The sequence below is a fragment of the Drosophila hydei genome, unplaced genomic scaffold, assembly GCF_003285905.1.
Source record: "Drosophila hydei strain 15085-1641.00,03,60 unplaced genomic scaffold, DhydRS2 tig00000149-arrow-pilon, whole genome shotgun sequence".
Classification (NCBI taxonomy): domain Eukaryota; kingdom Metazoa; phylum Arthropoda; class Insecta; order Diptera; family Drosophilidae; genus Drosophila; species Drosophila hydei.
The window spans coordinates 5945017-5965582 of NW_022045678.1; the positions used below are offsets into that span (position 1 = coordinate 5945017).

Below are 20566 nucleotides of genomic sequence, written 5' to 3' on the forward strand. Positions count from 1 at the left end.
AACATTCTTACTATTTAGTAATTGTCTAGGCTCAAGAGGATTAACATATCTCCTCTAATTAAGAAATATTTTTTTTTGGTAGATATTAAAAATTACTATTAAAAATGTTGAATCTTTTATCGATTGCAAATGCTAAATATTCCGTATAATAATATAATTTTTTTAAGAGATAAAGAAAATTGTTTTAATTGAGTCTCCGATTGATCCAATTGTATAGATATGGCTTAGATATATAAATTTATATATTTATCTATTTATTTATATATATATATATATATATATATATATATATATATTGCATTATTTGTAGATCGTATGATCAAACAGTTAATGAATCACCTTGCCAAAGCTATAGCCGTAGCAATAGCCATTGGCCAAACCATATCCAATTCTAACGCCTAATTTGCGCGTGACTTTGATGTATCAGTATATGGGCAGCATTTATATATATATATATAGATATATCAGGTGTACAGAGCTGAATATTTAATAGTAAAAAGAGAGAGACTGGGAGAAAGAGACCTGAGCTTACTGTGTAGGTGGCTGATTAGCTGAGTGTGGGTGAATGGGTAACTGGGTGGGCATGTACACTATTCAAACAACATTAACAACAAAAGCAACAATAAGCTCATTAGTTAAGCAATGCATAATAACAATAACAACAACAATAACTGCTGTATCCAACTGTTCTATAGGAAAAGGAAACAATATTTCGCTGTAAACAATTTCCTATTATTATTTATTTATCATGCTTATCGCTTGGGTAGCTCTCAGTGGCAAATGCTTAATTGTTTTTCTTTCTTTTTCTCTGTGCATTTGTTTACAATCATTTTCACAGGTGTGAAGGTGAGAAGGTGTGTGATGAAGTTGATATTGCTAATCAGGCAGTAGCAAGGCCTGATAACGACATGGACAACAGCTGAAGGGCGTGACGAACTCAATTTGGCAAAGAGTGGGCGTATCACTAATAATTTGGACATACATGGATATCCATATATAAGTCAAATAAGTCTTGGCTATGTGGCAATAGATTGTTACCGAAAGTGAAGCGAAGCTCCAGAGAGACTTAGCTGAAAAATAATATATAAAAGATATACTGAATATGAAATAGATTTAACGTAAATGGTGCCCTGCGAATTTTTGTTGTGAGAGTGAATATAATAATAAATAATATAATATATAATATATAATTCTCTAACTGGCTCCAACTATATAAGCACTTAATAAACATGTCAACTACCCCAGCCAAAGATGATCCGCAACCCATCTATCTAATCAACTTTGAGGCCTATCTGAGACCCAAGCAACCGCACAAGATAACGCCACTTCAGTGCTTCGGCAGACCGCAAAAGCCAAAATCCAAATGTAATAAGTTCCACCAAACACTGCAAAGAATTAAACTCCTCCGATATTGGCGCACGCAACATGCGAGATTCGCAAAGAGTCTGAGACAGCTGCCATTGCCGAGCTTTCTCAGCTTTCTGCGCGCCCGCCATGATGATGGCCTGTGCAAATCGAAGACGGGCTTTGAGATCTACTGTGAAATGTCGAGCATACATGGATTTCATGTATTCGTCGGAGCTTGTACCTGGCAGCGTGTGCTCTGGTGGCTGATCATCTGCACGGCTGTGCTTCTCTCACTTCTCGTATTGATCATGTCATATACCCTGTCGGCGGAGACGCCTACTGTAAGGTACATCGAGAGCATGCTACAGCCCATGTCGGAGCAGTCTCGAAACTTTCCGGCATTAAGTATATGTAGTATGAATCGTATATCGAAAAGTCAGCTGAAAGCGAAAGAATGGTCGTTGCCCCCACAAGTGCTGCCCTGGCTAACTAAGCACAATTGGAATCCGAATCCAAATGATCGAACACTGCTATCTGACAACATAAGCTGGTCCCAGCTGCTGGAGTCTCTGGCTCCACGCATTTGCGAGTCTCAGGTCTTGGCCTGCCTGTGGCAGGGCTTACCTCACAGCTGCGACCAGCTGTTCACCACCAGCTGGAGCTACAGCGAGGGTCGATGTTGCACCTTTAACGAAACGCCCATCCACACAGCTGGCAATCCAGCTAAGGGCTTAACATTACGCCTATCTAGCCAACTAGAGGACTATGCTAGCTCACGGCATTCCGCAGCTGGTTTTCAGTTGTTGCTTCACGATGTGCATTCTGGCATTCATGCAGCTACAGAACGTGTGCTCCTACCTCGTGCCACAGAGGCTCATATCATGTTGAAGTCGTTTAGTACGCATGCCACGCCTTATGTTAGCGGCTTAGAGCCAGCTAAAAGAAACTGTTATTTGAACCAAGAGCGCCAGCTTTTCTACTATCCAATATACAGCCAAGCGAATTGTGTGGCAGAGTGTGAGAGTGAACAAATGCTCGAGACTTGCGGCTGTGTGCATCCCCATATGCCGCGGCGTTCGCAATGGCCTCTTTGTCAACTCGAACAGCTCAAATGCCTAAGAGAACACGGTAAGTAGGCACAAGTTTGATTGCACGGATCATTAAAAAACAAGTAAGAAAAATTCTAGATACTCTGAGCGCCGCTAGGAGAAACACTGAACTGATACCCCTGATACCTGAACACATTGAAAATGTTAATTTAGGGTTAAATTGTTTTGTTAAAATGTATGTAACGGGCAGAAGCAGTCGCGGCTGAAGCCATAGCCATAAAGTACATTCTTGATCAAACAACGAGTTGAGGTGATCAAGCCGTCCGAGCGAACGCAGCGGTCTCGTAAGCCACAAATGCTAGAGAATTCAAATTTTGAGGTACACTTATGTATACTATACACAGTACAAGCTTATCTTATCATCCTTTAGATTTTCGATAACTCATTCCATTTCCTTATTATTAATAAAAATTGATAATTTGATTTCCTCTTTTAAGCGTGCCTTGAATACCATAGATATTGGATGCTTGAGATTTACCATGTAGTTTTCAGCAGTGAATAGAAGGGTTTTGAATATTTTGAATTTTAGATACGTCCCCAAATACTAGAGATTGCTTAGGCAAATATAAGCATCTGGTTGGCATAATTATGTGCCGATTGTGTTAAGAGCATTGATTGTTTCATATAAAATATACTCGCACAAGCTTTGGTAATACTTAGTTGCCCTAATCAATGAATGTTTTCTCCAGGTTACAGTTGGAAATACTTAGCTGCCTAATCAATGACTGTTTTCTCTAGTTTACAGCTGGGATCAGCTGCAAAGCTCCTGCAATTGCTTGCCATCCTGTCAATTCAAGCGCTTTGAAATACAAATCGATCTGACAGCACTGAATGATAGCTATCCTATAATTCTAGCGAATGGGAATATTTCCTTCTTGTAAGCATGTTTGATATTTATATTGATGGGGTGGTTTAAGTGATATGTATATATACCTATAATTATTTTATGACAGCAAGAACTTTAATGGCTCGGACGAGGTTCTACTACACATTTATTTTGATTCATTCAGCGAGGAGCGACTGCGTTTGGATGTCTATGAGAATTTGCTGACTTTTATAGGTAAGTACAGTGGAACAGGGGTATATGAAACTCTGAATGCTAACAAACCTTAAGGGAGAAACTCACGAGCTATACGCTTAAAGCAATATTAAATTAATAGAGAAATGTTGTATATACACAGCAATCAATCAAGGTGGTTTAGATAGAGACACGTAACTTTTGTCATTTGACGAAACTTGAATATAGATATTTTATTTAAGCAGTCACAACAGCTGAGCTATGGAGTCTGCCTATTATACTTTGTCAGCAGCTTCAAGAAGAAAGAAGATATAGAAAGTTAGCTAAATAAAAAAAAATTAATTTTAAAAAAGTTTTTAAAGTTCAGATCAAGGGCAAAATAGCCACGTTCACTATAGAGAAGCTCAACTGTAAGAAACAACCATTTAGACCTATATTTAATAAACAACTTATCAATTGTCATTTGACAGGCACCTTTGGCGGCATCACCGGCCTATTTATGGGCTGCAGCTTTGTGTCTGTGTTCGAGCTGATATTCTTTGTGTGTGTGCGACCCACATGTAACTGGCTAACTCGACAGCAAATACGCTATAGACGTCGACGTCAACAGCGAGCTATAAAGGCTAATTAGGACAAGCTAATTAGCTTGACTTCCAAATAGGTAGACCACATTAAGTCAGTTGCCCGAAGCGCCTTCTGCTGTTCAACATGGCCTTTAAGAAGCGACGCATCTTTGATATGCAATTGGTTCAATCACAACAGCTCCTAAACAAGGCCACTGAAAGTCATAAGAGTAGCAGCATAAACACCATCGAAAAAACGTCCAAGCTCTGGAAAAACTATAAAATTCGTGAGGTGCGAACTTGGTTCATGGAGAGCTTGCGCAATTATTGCCAAACAACATCGCTGCACGGCTTTAGCTACATTACGCGTCCGGATATCAGTCAGAACGAACGTTATTTTTGGCTTGGCGTGGTTATAGCCGCTATTATTAGTGCCATATCTCTGGTGCTTGCCTCTTGGTACTCGAATCGTGAAACACCTACTGTGACTGTCATCGAGAGTTCACATTTTCCCACCTGGAATATCCCTTTTCCAGCGGTAACTATATGCAATTTTAACCGGGTGTCCAAGACAAAAGCGTTAATTCTGAAGCGGCATATGTAGGTGATATCGAATAATCTTTAAGCGAGGAGTTTGTTATATAATTTTGATACTTTTCAGGCAGTTGCCACAGAACGTAACCCAAACGGAGCTAGAGCAACTCTTTAATCTAACCTTATTACCCGCTGGTCAAACAGTTAACAATAGTTCATTGGAAATCTATGATAAAATATTGAATTTGAATAATATGACGCTTATGGAATTGACGAATCGTCTTTCACCCGATTGCCTAGACATGATTTCACGCTGCATTTGGAAGGGCATTAAGACGCGCTGCGAGAGTCTGTTTCAACACGTTGTCACCTCGCAGGGTATCTGCTGTAGCTTCAACTTTTTTGGTGCCATGTCCAATAATTTTCCAGTGTAAGTGATTCTAACTAACTGAATATCTTACTTATATAAATTGAGCAAATAGAAATTATTAGATTTTTAGAAAACATGTGTTTTGATGTCACAAGACATTTAATCCAGGTCCAAATACGTGTAGTTCGCTTTTAAGTTTCGAAATTACATCAAATTTGGCTATACGTCATAACGCTTGATTCATATAACTAATATATTTTTATATGAATAACTTTCTAGTATAATGGCCAACATAATATTAAATAGCATGTTCAAATATTGCTTCCAATTAGAGCAGTCATTCTCCCTTTCAATTGAATCTACATGATGCCCTGGCCTTATGTTAGTCATGGAGTAGCATGCAATATTAATATATTAATATTAACACATTATTAATGTCTGCCATATTTAATTAAAAAATAAAGATGGATCCTCAAATATATAACTATGAAAGTTGCTGTATTCATAGATATTAATAATAATTAAAATATGGCGTATTTTAGATCAATTTCCTTTTAACTCATTGATTTCATATCCGACCCCAACTAATTTCTTCTTTTAGTAAAATCGCCTACCAAGTGCCCAAGCGGCCTTATCGAGTAACCGGCTGTGGCTATACGACGGGTCTATCAGTGCTGCTTGATCCCATGGTAGCTGATTACTATGGTACCTTCTTTAGTGGCTTTGGCTTTCGTTTGCTCATTCATGATGCCTATAATTTTCCGGATGAGAATTCAGAAACTAAGGTGGTTACATCCACTCGGGAGAGCTTTGTGCGCATCAATCCCGAGTCGACGTATGCCACGAAGGATATACGGCAGATGGACTTGCGCTGGAGGAACTGCCTCTTTGGCGGAGAACGTAAGTTGGATGGGATTAAACGCTATTCGTTTATCAACTGCATGTTCGAATGCAGGATGAAGATGACTCTTCAGCGTTGCGGCTGCCTGCCCTCCTACCTAACCAACAATGACAGCATCAAGATCTGCGGCGTGCTAAATATGAATTGCATGCTCGACAGCAAACGTGAGTAGTAAAGGACGACATTTCGAAGACTGTTCGAGGAGGTCCTTTAGGCATAAATATTGAGTTCTTTTCTGAATTCCTATACATTTAGGCTTCTTTTCCCGCGCCCTGGCTAATCTAGACGCTCCGCTCTCAATAGTACGCAATACGAAAAACTTTCCCTGCAATTGTTTGCCTGACTGCGAATCGAATCAATATGTTTCCGAGAGCACTATGGGCAGACTGGATGCCAACTACTCCCGCAGCAAGCTGACCCACAGGCAAGACAGTCTTTAAAATATTACACTTATAATACAACTTAATTGCTGCTTACAAATTATAGTTCCAATCGCACAGATAGCATATTGGTGCATGTCTTTTATAGCGACCTAATGTCCACTAGATATCGTAAGGAGATCTTTCAGAACTGGCTTTCAGCTTTGGGTAAGCTCTCAGTACTTGATAACTCCTATGATTATTAAACATATTTTATTTTCTTAGCGTCATTTGGCGGTCTGCTGGGTCTTATTATGGGCTTCAGCATTGTCACGGCTTTCGAGTTTATTTACTTTCTCACATTTCGTCCAGTATTCAACTACATCAATCGAGCCAGGGATTAAGTGTAGCTTTACCTAAGCACTTTAATAATACTTTAATAATCTTAAGAGCGCCCACCTTAAATGCACAAAATTCAGCAATCTTCAGCAATAAATAGGACCTGAAGTTCCTATCAATCTACTACATAATATTGTCATTTTATTAGATGCAGACAAGTCACATTTATGTACAGTAGATCCACAACCTGGTAAACCACTTGAAATACATTCAGATAGGATCCAATGCAAGGTGAAACGTGTGTTGTTTATTTAGTTAAAGTATCCCAGCTTCTTGACCTCACCAACCATGGCGGTAATCGAGTCCAACACTTCCTCGCTTGCAGGTATGATCTGCTCAGCGGGCAGCTTGAAGCCGATGAGCACTGATTTAGAGGAAGGACGCAGCTCGTAACAGAAGGACATGCGCACATCCTGAGTGCCGTAGACCCAGTCAACGCTGGCTCCAGCTGCCGGATAGATGGCATCGTAGATGTTGCCACCAGTATACTGTGTATTGTAGCGCTGTGACACAGCGGCAATAGACGCATCAAATACCTGCTGGAAATCCTTCACATTATCAGGCAGATCGCCCGTGTGTCCATAAGGATACAGCAGATATTGCGAGTAGGCATGGAACGAAATATAGAGCTGAATCTCGTCCTTAATCGAGGCAATGTAATTCGACAGCGACAGAGTCTCGATCTCAGAGAAGGCGCTGGGTCCAGCATAGGTATCAGAGCATGGATCACTGCTTGCACCAACTTCATTCCAGTGGAAGCCCCAGTTGCGGTTGGGATCGACGCCGAAGCAACTGCCATAGGGAGTGCGGGTCTTGCGCCACATACGATTTGTGGTATGGGTGAAGACGTAGCCATCGGGATTGGCATGGGGGAAGATGTACCAATTGTAGTTGTCGGCCAAATCCTTGACAGACTCCAAGTTTGAGGTTAGCAGCTGATTGATGATGAAGGTGGCAGCAGCGGGCGCAATCCATTCGCGAGCATGAATACCAGCCTCCAGGAAGATGCCGGGCTTCTCGCTGAGACTCTTGGATATCTTGACACCGAGAATCGAACGGCCCTCATAGGTCTTTCCACCCTCAATCAATGTGACAACGTGAGGGTACTTCTTTGCCAGGCTCACCATCCAGTTGTATGTATCGTCTAGCTCATAGTACTGCGCCCAATTGTAGTCGGCAGCGCGTCCCTTGATGGCAACCTTCTCATCAATTTCATCCATGGACTTTTGGAAGTCCTTGGAATGCAGCACGTACTTGATCTCAGCTTTGCCCAAAATCTCCAATACGTCAGGCACTTTGTGTGGGGCAACAACCATCTGGACATCAGCTCCGACAATGTGGACGCCATCCAGGAACATAATGGAATCCGAAGATCCTTCAAGCTGTTTCAGCACAGCCAGCTGCTCGGCATTCTCTGCATTGGCTTGGTATAGACGGTAGTTATCAAAGCGGACCCGTTCCGCCTCACTCACTCCAGCAGTTGCCAAAAGGCCAAGCAGAGCAAAGACAAGAGACTTGTTCAGCGACATGGTCGTCGTTGGTATTAAACATTTAAGGTTGCGTGGTTGGTTTATATGGTCAATGGAGTTTTCGACGCAACATTTAGATAAGCGCTGATAAGTCAATTAACTAAATCATATTTATAGCCCTTGCGATTAAGACGTCAACTCTTAGACGCATAAATAAGAACGTTATCTGCATCTAAGCCCTTATCAATACTTTTATTACTCTAGTGTAAATCACTGCACTTTTTTGTGTGTTTATTAAAAATCAAGAGTTTTTCTTTCGCCTAATTATAAAGCATGTGGGTTTAACCCTGGATTATGGAGTGACTGGCAGTCTACAAATGGAATACGTGGCAATGAAGGCCAGCGTAAAGTGCTCAGGCACTCGGGTGCCATCACAGTGAAGTACCTTTAAGCTACACAGGTTTCTTCAAGCAGCTTGTCTTTTGCATGTAAATCTTAAATATGCATAGATTTACGATTAGATTTACGCTCTCTTATATATTCTTAAGAAAATAACATTGTCTATAATCAGTTAAGCTTCGAGCGTCTGAAGTATGCGGCACTTATCAAAAGTTGCTGCTGCCATTTAATAACGGTTTTCACAGAATCAGTTGGAAAATCAATCTAAGCAGCTTGTAAAAGCCTTCCAAAGTTTATCAACCTGCTGCTCTGGCTTTTTAATATTACTTCCTTTTATCAAATCTCAGCTATTGCAACCTCTGCTGTGACATACCCATGTGCAGTACGACTAGTGAAGATCTCTAGCTAACCTGTTATTAAATACTCTAACTGATACGAATTATCGCTGTCTATTGACAGAGCAATTCTCTGGTTGTAAGTTTTGTTATCGATGTAGATCAGCCCACTGAGATTCAAAGGCACTCAATACATGCAGCATGTATCCAACAACCCGCTGTAAGTGCCTTCAGGTCGAATAGGACTAGCACAAGTCAAATGCGTAGCTATGCTTTTAAAATGTGAGTCGTTTATTGTGGAAATCTTTAATTAAAATATCCCAGCTTCTGGACCTGACCAACCATGGCGGTCAGCGAATCCAAGAGTTCCTCGCTGGCAGGAATGATCTGAGCAGCGGGAAGCTTGAAGCCAGTGATATATGAGTTGGAGGAAGGACGCAACTCATAGCAGAATGCCATGCGTACATCCTGGGTACCATACGCCCAATCAACACTGGCTCCAGCTGCCGGGTAGATGGCATCATAGATGTTACCACCAGTGTATTTCGTATTATAACGCTGCGAGACGGCAGAGACAGCTGCGTTGAACACCTGTTGGTAGTCCTTGACATTGTCGGGCAATGATTTGGTGTGACCATAAGGATACAGCAGATATTGCGAGTAGGCATGGAACGAGACATAGAGCTGAATCTTGTCCTTTATCGAGGCAATGTAGTTCGAGAGTGACTGAGTCTCAATCTCAGAGAACGCGTGGGGTCCAGCATAGGTATCGGAACAGGCGCTGTTGCTGGCACCCACCTCATTCCAGTGGAAGCCCCAGTTGCGGTTAGGATCAGCGCCAAAGCACTTACCATAGGGTGTGCGAGTCTTGCGCCATAGGCGATCCTTGGTGTGGGAGTAGACAAAGCCGTCGGGATTACAGTGGGGGAAGACGTACCAATTGTAGTTGTCAGCTAACTGCTTAATAGAATCAACGTTCGAAGTGAGTAGCTGGTTGACGATGTAGGTGGCAGCCGCTGGGGCGATCCACTCTCGAGCATGAATGCCAGCCTCGATGAAGATGCCGGGCTTCTCGCTGCCACTCTTGGAGATCTTCACACCAAGGATTGAACGTCCCTGATAGGTTTTGCCACCCTCAATCAGGGTAACAATCTGTGGATATTGCTTGGACAAGGACTGCATCCAGCTATAGGTATCCTCCAGCTCATAGTACTGCGCCCAGTTATAATCGGAGCTGGCGCGACCCTTAGGAGCCACCTTCTCGTCAACCTCATCCATCGACTTTTGGAAGTCCTTGGACTGCAGATCATATTTAATCTCAGCTTTGCCCAAAATCTCCAGTACATCAGGCACTTTGTGTGGGGCAACAACCATCTGGACATCAGCTCCGACAACATGAACACCATCCAGAAATATGATTGAGTCCGAAGATCCTTCCAGCTCTTTTAGAACAGCTAGTTGATCTTCATTCTCAGAAGTGGCTTTGTAGAGACGATAGTTGTCATAGTGAACGCGTTCGGCATGACTAAATCCAAAGGTGGCCAAAAGGCCCAACACGGCTAAAAGAAGCGACTTGTTCAGCGACATCGTTGTCGTTGTTATGAAGCACAGCAAGTCGTGTGCAGAGCTTTTATATGTTTTCTCTTTGTGTTCCTATTATTTGATAGAGCCTTTGGTGATAAGCCCAGTCGATCAAATTTTATTTATAATGTCTGTTCGCTAGACTTTAAATAATTTAAAATAATCTTGGTAAATACAGCTATCGGAATACATCTTGGCTGTATATCAATCGAAAAAATGCAAGTCTTTGCATTTAAGTTGTTTTAGTTTCCGAAGTCATAAACAACTTGGGTTTATAGCAAATACAAGTCGATCAAACATGAATGAATGCAGTCAGAAAATATTTTTGATTGGAGAGCATTAAAATTCTGAAATTCAGAATTTATCTTTATCTGTATTTCTATATATATATATATATATGGTAACATAATCTTTTAAAATGAGCTCTATCAAATTACTAAATTTCTAGTACGATCTATCGAGGAAAGTGTATCAAATCTACGCCTAATCTTGAGATATTTCCCCTTTATGATATAGCCCTTGTCTTGCTTTTACCGGGAATCCACTTGATATTCGCACTCAGCCCGCATATAAATATCACATTCGACTCTAAGCTATCAGTGCTAGACTGAATACGAAGCAACAGTTGGCAAAGACAGTCAGTACTCCCCGTTACACGTGGAGAACTTGGCGGACCGCCTGCTGCAGCTGACCAACTTCTATTTGAATGCGCATGAAGAGGCACCATTGGATATCGATGAAGTGGGTCAACTACACTGGCAGTGTGTATTCAGCGCATGATATGCTACTCAGCTACGGCGCGACGGCTCGTCTCTGGCTTGCTTGTGACAGAAGCCAATTGCTTCTGAGGCGGCCAACATCGTCTGCCACAGTTCTTTGCTCTGACGGCATTGCTACAGGTGGTGTTACACTAGCCTAATCAAATTTTCATTAAAAAATAAGTAAGTGTGTTCTAGCCGAGACTATTCTACTATAGAAAACCCTGAACCCTGGAAAGAAGTGAAATTCTTTCATACAACACAGCACACGCTCTGCTTGCAGGGACTGAATTATGGGCATTACTAAAGGAACTATTGTTGAATAATGTTTCTTATAGAATATAGAATATCAATCCAAGATTATCTTAATCTAATTTTCATGCCGGTATAATGGCATTCATTTGAGTATATTAGCCACCGCACAACTATTTGGAATACATTTGTTGAGGGAAGAGGAAGGTGATACAAAATATTTGTATTCATTACAGAAACTTGAAGAAAATTCCGATGCCTCCAGCATTTACTATATTGATCGATCTTTATCCAAACAAAATTATAAGTTCGTTTAGTATACGCGAGTGCACATTTGAGATATCAAGTCTCTAGATTTTGGTGTGCTGGACTGACGGACGGACAGCCGGACATTGCTAAGTCGACTCTGCTCGTTTTTCTGATCGGGTATATATTTACTATGAGGCGTCTATAAAAACACACAATAATAGAAAAACCCAGTCAACATTGGGATTTTTATTTCACTAATTCTACACTGGATTGTCGTACATGGCTTTGTGTATGAAATGTAAAAACGTAGACATTTTGTAGCGTAAGATGGACAGACGAGCATTGAACAAAACGAATATACTTTGCTACTGAATTTGGGCGGGAGTGTGTCAGTCACGCTAAATCTAATATTTGGAAAGATTTTGCTTGATGCTTAATAATCGTAGATCACGCTATCATTCACCACTTCTTTGCCTGGTAAAATACTTCTTGCTGGAGGATAATAGAATCATCTGTTAATGTACGCTTCCCGATTTGCTGTCACTTCAATGAGTATCCATGTGAGGAGCAGGACCTGGAGAGAGTAGAGGAAGCCAGCAATGCACACTTTGTCTACCAACTTCGATGGCATTAGCTTTGAGACTACCAGCAACGTGGCTTTACAGCACAGCCTTTAATTCATCTTTAGTCAGCATTGCATACTGATCATGCTTACCGTGACTTGATAACAGTCTATCGTAAAGTCAAACGTTATGTAAATACTGTTTTGAATGTAATTTGACAGATTATCTTAAAGAGTTAATTAGGGCCCAACGACCGAATACTTACGTAAAATCTATAAGAAATCATGCAGCTTCGCTTAACTATAGACCACCAACGCTAAGACTTGATATAAGCTTAAGGCTTATATCATTTGGTTTAGTAGATTTAAGTACACATTTGCTGTTTGTAAATGTAAAAAGGCTGTAAAGGCCTTAACAGAAAGCCTTAAACAGTTTCAGTCAAGCAAATTATATTAGCCTAGCCTAAATGTATTATATAATATATTGTAAATGTTAGTATTTATTGATAGTTTTATAAGAACTTGTTAGTAAACAAAGCATAATCAGCTTTTTAAAAGACTCACTAACCTCATCTAGAATTGAATAAATTAATTTTATTTATAATTGTTCTCGAAGTGAACAGTTATAAATCAAATTAATTTATTTCTATGAATGCAAAGCATTCATATTGAAGCTGAATAAATTTGAATAGATATTCATTGGCACCGCTCGAGCGTGGCAAATGGAATAATACAAGTCATATTTAGGACGAGACGTAAACGAGAAACTTGAAAAATTAGACATATAAAAAAGTAAACATTTTCATTTTACAACTAGAAACTCAAAATTCGGTAGTCGAGTAACTACTTTATTGATCTACTTTATTGAGATTAACAAAAAAATAATCCAGATTATTTATTTAACTTATTAATTATATGGTCCGACTAGTGGAACGTCTTAAGTCCATTTGATTTATACAGCTATATATTTATATTGTTTCCTTTACCTTTAATCGTCTATGCCTATGCCTATGCCTATGCCTATGCCTATGCCTATGCCTATGCCTATGCCTATGCCTATGCCTATGCCTATGCCTATGCCTATGCCTATGCCTATGCCTATGCCTATGCCTATGCCTATGCCTATGCCTATGCCTATGCCTATGCCTATGCCTATGCCTATGCCTATGCCTATGCCTATGCCTATGCCTATGCCTATGCCTATGCCTATGCCTATGCCTATGCCTATGCCTATGCGGCTATGCCTATGCCTATGCCTATGCCTATGCCTATGCCTATGCCTATGCCTATGCCTATGCCTATGCCTATGCCTATGCCTATGCCTATGCCTATGCCTATGCCTATGCCTATGCCTATGCCTATGCCTATGCCTATGCCTATGCCTATGCCTATGCCTATGCCTATGCCTATGCCTATGCCTATGCCTATGCCTATGCCTATGCCTATGCCTATGCCTATGCCTATGCCTATGCCTATGCCTATGCCTATGCCTATGCCTATGCCTATGCCTATGCCTATGCCTATGCCTATGCCTATGCCTATGCCTATGCCTATGCCTATGCCTATGCCTATGCCTATGCCTATGCCTATGCCTATGCCTATGCCTATGCCTATGCCTATGCCTATGCCTATGCCTATGCCTATGCCTATGCCTATGCCTATGCCTATGCCTATGCCTATGCCTATGCCTATGCCTATGCCTATGCCTATGCCTATGCCTATGCCTATGCCTATGCCTATGCCTATGCCTATGCCTATGCCTATGCCTATGCCTATGCCTATGCCTATGCCTATGCCTATGCCTATGCCTATGCCTATGCCTATGCCTATGCCTATGCCTATGCCTATGCCTATGCCTATGCCTATGCCTATGCCTATGCCTATGCCTATGCCTATGCCTATGCCTATGCCTATGCCTATGCCTATGCCTATGCCTATGCCTATGCCTATGCCTATGCCTATGCCTATGCCTATGCCTATGCCTATGCCTATGCCTATGCCTATGCCTATGCCTATGCCTATGCCTATGCCTATGCCTATGCCTATGCCTATGCCTATGCCTATGCCTATGCCTATGCCTATGCCTATGCCTATGCCTATGCCTATGCCTATGCCTATGCCTATGCCTATGCCTATGCCTATGCCTATGCCTATGCCTATGCCTATGCCTATGCCTATGCCTATGCCTATGCCTATGCCTATGCCTATGCCTATGCCTATGCTAGCCTATGCCTATGCCTATGCCTATGCCTATGCCTATGCCTATGCTATGCCTATGCCTATGCCTATGCCTATGCCTATGCCTATGCCTATGCCTATGCCTATGCCTATGCCTATGCCTATGCCTATGCCTATGCCTATGCCTATGCCTATGCCTATGCCTATGCCTATGCCTATGCCTATGCCTATGCCTATGCCTATGCCTATGCCTATGCCTATGCCTATGCCTATGCCTATGCCTATGCCTATGCCTATGCCTATGCCTATGCCTATGCCTATGCCTATGCCTATGCCTATGCCTATGCCTATGCCTGTTCTTCGATCCCTTTGACTCACCCATTTAATACACCAATCAATCACTTCTGACAGCAACTGTCTAGGCCCTGACACATTGCAATTGATTGATGAGCTATGAGTTATAAAAGCTCTATAAAATGAGTCAAAGCTCGTTTTCATTTAGTAATAAGCAGCCATCATGTACCAATTGTCTGAAGTGGAGTCCAACTATCGCAGACTCTTTAAAGACTTTCTGCGCAATAGCTACATAAGTGGATTAAAACCTCTGCTGTTGCACAGCCCCGTACAATACGCCAAGTGAAGATCTAAAGCGCACTTTTAGTAAATAATTCAACTGATACCGTTTAACACTATCTATTGACAGGGCACTTTGGCTGGCATTTCTGGCTGTGATCGTTGTCTGGACACACATTGTTGTCGTTAATCTGACACTCGAGTACATCGATCAGCCCACTGAGATTCACATGGCCCCCAATCTGGTGCACGTATCCAACAGTCCCTTTCCCGCTGTGAGTGTTTGCCGGTCGAACATGATTAACAGGGGCCTAATGAATAACTACGCCTTTAAAATGTGAGTAATTTATTGCACAACTCTTGGATTGAAATAGCCCAGCTTCTGAACTTCACCAACCATGGCGGTCATTGAGTCCAACAGCTCTTCGCTCGTAGGAATGATCTGAGCTACGGGCAACTTGAAGTTCGTAATATAGGACTTCGACGAAGGACGCAACTCATAGCAGAATGCCATGCGTACACCCTGGTTACCATACACCCAATCAACACTGGCTCCAGCTACCGGGTAGATGGCATCATAGATGTTACCACCAGTGTATTTCGTATTATAACGCTGCGAGACGGCAGAGACAGCTGCGTTGAACACCTGTTGGTAGTCCTTGACATTGTCGGGCAATGATTTGGTGTGACCATAAGGATACAGCAGATATTGCGAGTAGGCATGGAACGAGACATAGAGCTGAATCTTGTCCTTTATCGAGGCAATGTAGTTCGAGAGTGACTGAGTCTCAATCTCAGAGAACGCGTGGGGTCCAGCATAGGTATCGGAACAGGCGCTGTTGCTGGCACCCACCTCATTCCAGTGGAAGCCCCAGTTGCGGTTAGGATCAGCGCCAAAGCACTTACCATAGGGTGTGCGAGTCTTGCGCCATAGGCGATCCTTGGTGTGGGAGTAGACAAAGCCGTCGGGATTACAGTGGGGGAAGACGTACCAATTGTAGTTGTCAGCTAACTGCTTAATAGAATCAACGTTCGAAGTGAGTAGCTGGTTGACGATGTAGGTGGCAGCCGCTGGGGCGATCCACTCTCGAGCATGAATGCCAGCCTCGATGAAGATGCCGGGCTTCTCGCTGCCACTCTTGGAGATCTTCACACCAAGGATTGAACGTCCCTGATAGGTTTTGCCACCCTCAATCAGGGTAACAATCTGTGGATATTGCTTGGACAAGGACTGCATCCAGTTGTATGTATCTTCCAGCTGATAGTACTGCGACCAGTTATACTCGATGCTGGCGCGACCCTTAGGAGCCACCTTCTCATCAATCTCATCCATGGACTTTTGGAAGTCCTTGGACTTCAGTTCATATTTAATCTCAGCTTTGCCCAAAATCTCCAATACATCAGACACTTTGTGTGGGGCAACAACCATCTGGACATGAGCTCCGACAAGGATACCAGTCAGAAATATGATTGAGTCCGAAGATTCTTCCAGCTCTTTTAGAACAGCTTGTTGATCTTTATTCTCAGCAGTGACTTTGTAGAGACGGTAGTTGTCATAGTGAGCACCATCCGCAAGACTAAATCCAAAGGTGGCCAAAAGGCCCAACACGGCTAAAAGAAGCGACTTGTTCAGCGACATCGTCGACGTTGTTATGAAGCACATCATGTTACGTGTCACGCTTTTATAGACTTGTGGTGTGTCTTTGTGGGTAAAAGCATTTTGACACACAAAAGATTGCAAGTCGTAATTTTTAAGTTCTTTGAGTTGCTAAAGCCATAAGCAACTTGGTCTTACAGTAAACGCAATTCAATTAAATTTCGAATCGTTTAGCTTATATTGTGTTGATACACAGTTCTTTTTGGCAATACAAACTTACACCGTATTTAGAGTTCGCTATAACTAAAAGGGAAATGGAAAAGAGCCGCACTTGATCAACAAAAGTAATGGAGTATTGAGAATCCGAAAATTAATTACTTTGCAGCTGGACGGAGCCAAGTGCATTGACTCATTCACGTTTACTCATACCAACAAAACAAAATTGACTTAAAAATAATTCATTCGAATAGGTCTGTGGGGGATTCCATATAGATTCTTTCCATTTGCAACGCTACTGTTGATATAGCTTTTGCTCAAAAGTATTTTGTGGCAAGAGTAATTTAAATCATAAAAGTTGAAGCTCCAAACTGTGAAGGAATACAAAAGCATTCGCCAGTTTCTTAAAGGGTTCCTCGAGAAGGCGTCGCAGTCCGAAAATATTGAATATTGAGAAATTTAACTGATTTTGCATAAATATGTGTGTGAATGTATAAGCGTAAGTGCTTGAAAACGTGGGGTAGAAGTTGCCCTATTTTATTTATTATTTTATTTTATTTTATTTTATTTTATTTTTTATTTAATATTTTAAATATTTGAATCACTTTATTATTTTTCTATTTCAATATATACCGCCATAACATATACATAAATCATGTATACATAAGGAATAATAGGTTTATAGATTTCTAAGAAATTCTCTACCTTAGCTTCTATAAGTGATAAATAGGATCAATCGAGCAGAGCGTATCCAAAACGATGTGTCAATCTGTATATTTAAACTTTATATTGATACTCAGTCCGCATACTAATATCCCCTTTGACTTCCAGCTATCAGCACCAGACTCAATACGAAGGAACATTTGCCAATGACAGTCGATACCCCCCCTTAGATTTGGAGAGGTTGACGGATCGCCTGATGCTTCTGACCAACTTTTTTTTGAATACCGACGGGAAACATTTGGATATCGATGAACTGGGTCAACTACACAATCTACTCACTAGCTACTACAATGGCAGTGTATACTCGGTGCATGATATACTACGTGAGTTGACGCCCGACTGCGGGGACTTAGTGGTGCGAGGGATCATCTATGGTATGCCTGTCAACACAAGCCAATTGTTTCTGAAGCGGGCAACATCTTCTGGCACGTGCTGCATATTTAACTATAGGCGGCCCAGTTATTCACAATCTCCGTGAGTGATAGCAAAAGACTCTAACCATGTTGCACTGGCTCTCTCTAACCACATCTTGCTGCTTACAGTGGGCAGCGTGAGTTGGATGATGCAGAAATGGCGGCATTGCCACAGGTGGTTTTTGAATCGAATTCTATTTTGAACGGCATACAATTTGTGCTGCAGGACACTCACCAGGACGATTACACATTGAGCTTTTTGACCAACACGGCATTTCGGGTAAGTATTTGTCCTCCAACTACTCCAATATTGGCAGCAGCAATAATAAGAACTTGGCAACTCAGTGTTAAGTCCTAGCGGACGTGAGCCTAGCTACAACTGTTGAAAACTCGCATTTTCATGTGTTGTAATGCTATCAATTCTGCTTCTAATTAGAAGTAAATGGGTATTACAAATGTTCTGAAACTTATATTTTGCTTTTAAGTTGATTCACTTTTACTTTTAATTGTACTTTTTACCAATTCCAGTTCTACGTACAGTTCTCCTCATTATTAGGTCATGTCATTATTAATAATATTATACATCTAAGCCCGAAGGTATTCATTAACTAATTTCCAAAAGTATAGCCTATAATTCAGAGCAACCTCAGTCGTTGCAAGTCTGTGTAATTACTTTACGCGCTTCTTGTATTTGAGCTTACCTGTTTTAATTTCAAATTGCCTCACAGAAAGACTTCTGTTAACCAAGCTAACAATTAGCACAACATTACATTGGCATTAACATTACATTAACAGCAGCGATGCTGTTAACAAAAGTTGCTCGTGGAGTTTTAGCCCGCTTTACATTTGATACATTTTGTTAATTCAATCAAAAATTGTGCTTGCCTTGCAGCTGCAGATCTTTCCGCAAGAAGATTATGCCACTGTGCAGTCCAATAAACATGGTGAAATACTCGTCGATCACAATACCATTGTGGAGGTGCCCATACAGCCGAAGTTCTTTGACTCCAGCGCTGCGGTGCGAGGTGTGACGCCAAAAGTACGTCGCTGTTACTTTCCAGAGGAGGGCAGAAAACTATTGAACCAGTAATTGAAGCAAAATCGAGTGGGACAAGAGCTAAAGCTTTTGCTTTGCAGATCCTACTACTCGCTGGATGAGTGCATTTTACTCTGTCGCATTAATAGCATGTTACAGCACTGTGGCTGTGCGTCCTCCCCCATGGCCGGCACCGCTTTAAATGTTAGCTACTGCACGCTGCTTGATTTGCCATGCCTGATGAAATGGCGCGGTATTTGGAATGGCTTCAATGAGTATCCGTATGTGGAACAGTACGAGGAAGGGGCTGAGGATGCCAGCAGCATGTCGCAATGTCCACTTTGTCTGCCCAACTGCGATGGCGTTAACTTTGAGATTACCAGCAATGTAGCTCCGCTTAGAAAAGCCTTTAACGCAACGGGCTACGCCCACGGCCTACTGTATGTTACGGTTGTCTTAAGTTCACTTCAAAAATTGATTACGTTTATCTTTATTGCAGCAAGAGCTTGAACAACGATCGTCCTTTATCCATAATCAAATTATTCTTCAAGTTGCGTTTCGCGCAGTCAACACAAATGGCTATGGTTGGCGATTGGGTTGTGCTGCTTAGTTGAGTCGAATGACATTTAGATGGTTTTTATACTCGTTCACGAAATTAAAGAAAGAGAGAGGGAGGCAATATATACTCTTGGGTACCCTCGGGAAAAACTGAATATTTAGGTTTTATTGTTAGAAACTCAAAATTGAACAACTAAATTTCTGTATCCTGTTTAAGCTGTCTAGGGAAAAACATTAGGCTAGCCACAGATAAGTTGAATTCTTCGGAGAGATTGTAAGAAATGCTTAACACTCGAAGACCTTTAAACTAGAATATATAACATAACTTACCCATTTATTATTCTTAAACCTATTAACCTGCTGGATTAGCAATAAAGCTATAAGCACAATGAGAGCCTTTAAAATCTATATTTGTATTTGCTAGTGAAGGTGACAAGCTTTACAATTTTTTCAAAATACATAAATGTTTAATTGAAATTTAATTCAGATTTGTTTAGATAATGTATAGCTGGCTAGTAACTTATTCAACTACAAAAAATAACTGATATCCAAGTTTCTATACAAATATTATATTATTTCAAAATCCTTGCACAGCTGCAAACGTACAATTTATTTACATTAGCTAAATAAAAATTAAAATGTCAGCCTTAGTACTTTGCTATAAACAAGTTGCCGACCTATAGAAACATTTTACTGCTTAAAATCTCTACCTAAAAGCTATTTTCATTTGTCATACTAGCTTATAACTAAATCCAAAAACTTTTTACTGAACTTTTCATATCAATGTCTTTGCAGATCGCTTTGGTGGTATTTTATCATTGATGTATGGCTTCAGCATAATCAGCTATATAGAAATATTTTACTATCTAACTGGCAAATGGTTTGTCCTTTACTACAGAGAATGTCATAAACAAAAAAACGATAGCAACAAAACTGAATTAGACAGTAGCTCGCTACACTGGAACGAATAATAAGAGCATATATTAACATTTGAAATACAGATTTCGCTTATGTGATTCGCTCAGAGCTCAAACACACAAAAGTATATTGAAATCACACACAACAAT

General features: G+C 41.1%; 6 protein-coding genes across 6 annotated transcripts; 3 read left to right on the forward strand and 3 right to left on the reverse strand.

Moving 5' to 3' along the window:
• Positions 1–1229: 1229 nt before the first annotated feature.
• On the forward strand, positions 1230–4105 carry LOC111594750 (pickpocket protein 11). The gene is made up of 4 exons (XM_023308198.2): positions 1230–2475; positions 3195–3333; positions 3410–3516; positions 3945–4105. The coding sequence occupies exons 1-4, from the start codon at positions 1230–1232 to the stop codon at positions 4103–4105; spliced, it is 1653 nt and encodes a 550-aa protein (XP_023163966.2).
• Positions 4106–4182: 77 nt separating this feature from the next.
• Positions 4183–6605, forward strand: LOC111594721 (pickpocket protein 11). Its single transcript, XM_023308151.2, has 6 exons — positions 4183–4637; positions 4699–5001; positions 5543–6006; positions 6098–6266; positions 6329–6429; positions 6487–6605. Exons 1-6 carry the CDS (start codon positions 4183–4185, stop codon positions 6603–6605), a joined length of 1611 nt encoding a protein of 536 aa, XP_023163919.2.
• A 232-nt stretch (positions 6606–6837) lies between these two features.
• LOC111594722 (zinc carboxypeptidase A 1) lies at positions 6838–8152 on the reverse strand. The gene has a single exon (XM_023308152.2). The coding sequence runs from the start codon at positions 8127–8129 to the stop codon at positions 6852–6854; it is 1278 nt and encodes a 425-aa protein (XP_023163920.2). The 5' UTR covers positions 8130–8152; the 3' UTR covers positions 6838–6851.
• A 919-nt stretch (positions 8153–9071) lies between these two features.
• LOC111594723 (zinc carboxypeptidase A 1-like) lies at positions 9072–10417 on the reverse strand. The gene has a single exon (XM_023308154.2). It carries the CDS (start codon positions 10388–10390, stop codon positions 9110–9112), a length of 1281 nt encoding a protein of 426 aa, XP_023163922.2. The 5' UTR covers positions 10391–10417; the 3' UTR covers positions 9072–9109.
• A 4449-nt stretch (positions 10418–14866) lies between these two features.
• On the forward strand, positions 14867–20485 carry LOC111594693 (sodium channel protein Nach). The gene is made up of 8 exons (XM_023308113.2): positions 14867–15019; positions 15087–15293; positions 17601–17966; positions 18035–18185; positions 18798–18991; positions 19043–19381; positions 19441–19550; positions 20295–20485. Exons 1-8 carry the CDS (start codon positions 14901–14903, stop codon positions 20468–20470), a joined length of 1662 nt encoding a protein of 553 aa, XP_023163881.2. The 5' UTR covers positions 14867–14900; the 3' UTR covers positions 20471–20485.
• On the reverse strand, positions 15288–16598 carry LOC111594692 (zinc carboxypeptidase A 1-like). The gene has a single exon (XM_023308112.2). It carries the CDS (start codon positions 16593–16595, stop codon positions 15303–15305), a length of 1293 nt encoding a protein of 430 aa, XP_023163880.2. The 5' UTR covers positions 16596–16598; the 3' UTR covers positions 15288–15302.
• Positions 20486–20566: the final 81 nt, after the last annotated feature.

Bases quoted from the DNA above. Each gene is read 5' to 3' on its own strand.
- LOC111594750 (XM_023308198.2), top strand. From the start codon at position 1,230: ATGTCAACTACCCCAGCCAAAGATGATCCGCAACCCATCTATCTAATC. The intron at 2,476-3,194 runs GTAAGTAGGCAC...TGTTTTCTCTAG, and splicing joins CAAATGCCTAAGAGAACACG to TTTACAGCTGGGATCAGCTG. The intron at 3,517-3,944 runs GTAAGTACAGTG...GTCATTTGACAG, and splicing joins GAATTTGCTGACTTTTATAG to GCACCTTTGGCGGCATCACC.
- LOC111594721 (XM_023308151.2), top strand. From the start codon at position 4,183: ATGGCCTTTAAGAAGCGACGCATCTTTGATATGCAATTGGTTCAATCA. The intron at 4,638-4,698 runs GTAGGTGATATC...GATACTTTTCAG, and splicing joins TTAATTCTGAAGCGGCATAT to GCAGTTGCCACAGAACGTAA. The intron at 6,267-6,328 runs GCAAGACAGTCT...TACAAATTATAG, and splicing joins CGCAGCAAGCTGACCCACAG to TTCCAATCGCACAGATAGCA.
- LOC111594722 (XM_023308152.2), bottom strand. From the start codon at position 8,129: ATGTCGCTGAACAAGTCTCTTGTCTTTGCTCTGCTTGGCCTTTTGGCA.
- LOC111594723 (XM_023308154.2), bottom strand. From the start codon at position 10,390: ATGTCGCTGAACAAGTCGCTTCTTTTAGCCGTGTTGGGCCTTTTGGCC.
- LOC111594693 (XM_023308113.2), top strand. From the start codon at position 14,901: ATGTACCAATTGTCTGAAGTGGAGTCCAACTATCGCAGACTCTTTAAA. The intron at 17,967-18,034 runs GTGAGTGATAGC...TGCTGCTTACAG, and splicing joins CCCAGTTATTCACAATCTCC to TGGGCAGCGTGAGTTGGATG. The intron at 19,551-20,294 runs GTTGAGTCGAAT...ATGTCTTTGCAG, and splicing joins CGATTGGGTTGTGCTGCTTA to ATCGCTTTGGTGGTATTTTA.
- LOC111594692 (XM_023308112.2), bottom strand. From the start codon at position 16,595: ATGTCGCTGAACAAGTCGCTTCTTTTAGCCGTGTTGGGCCTTTTGGCC.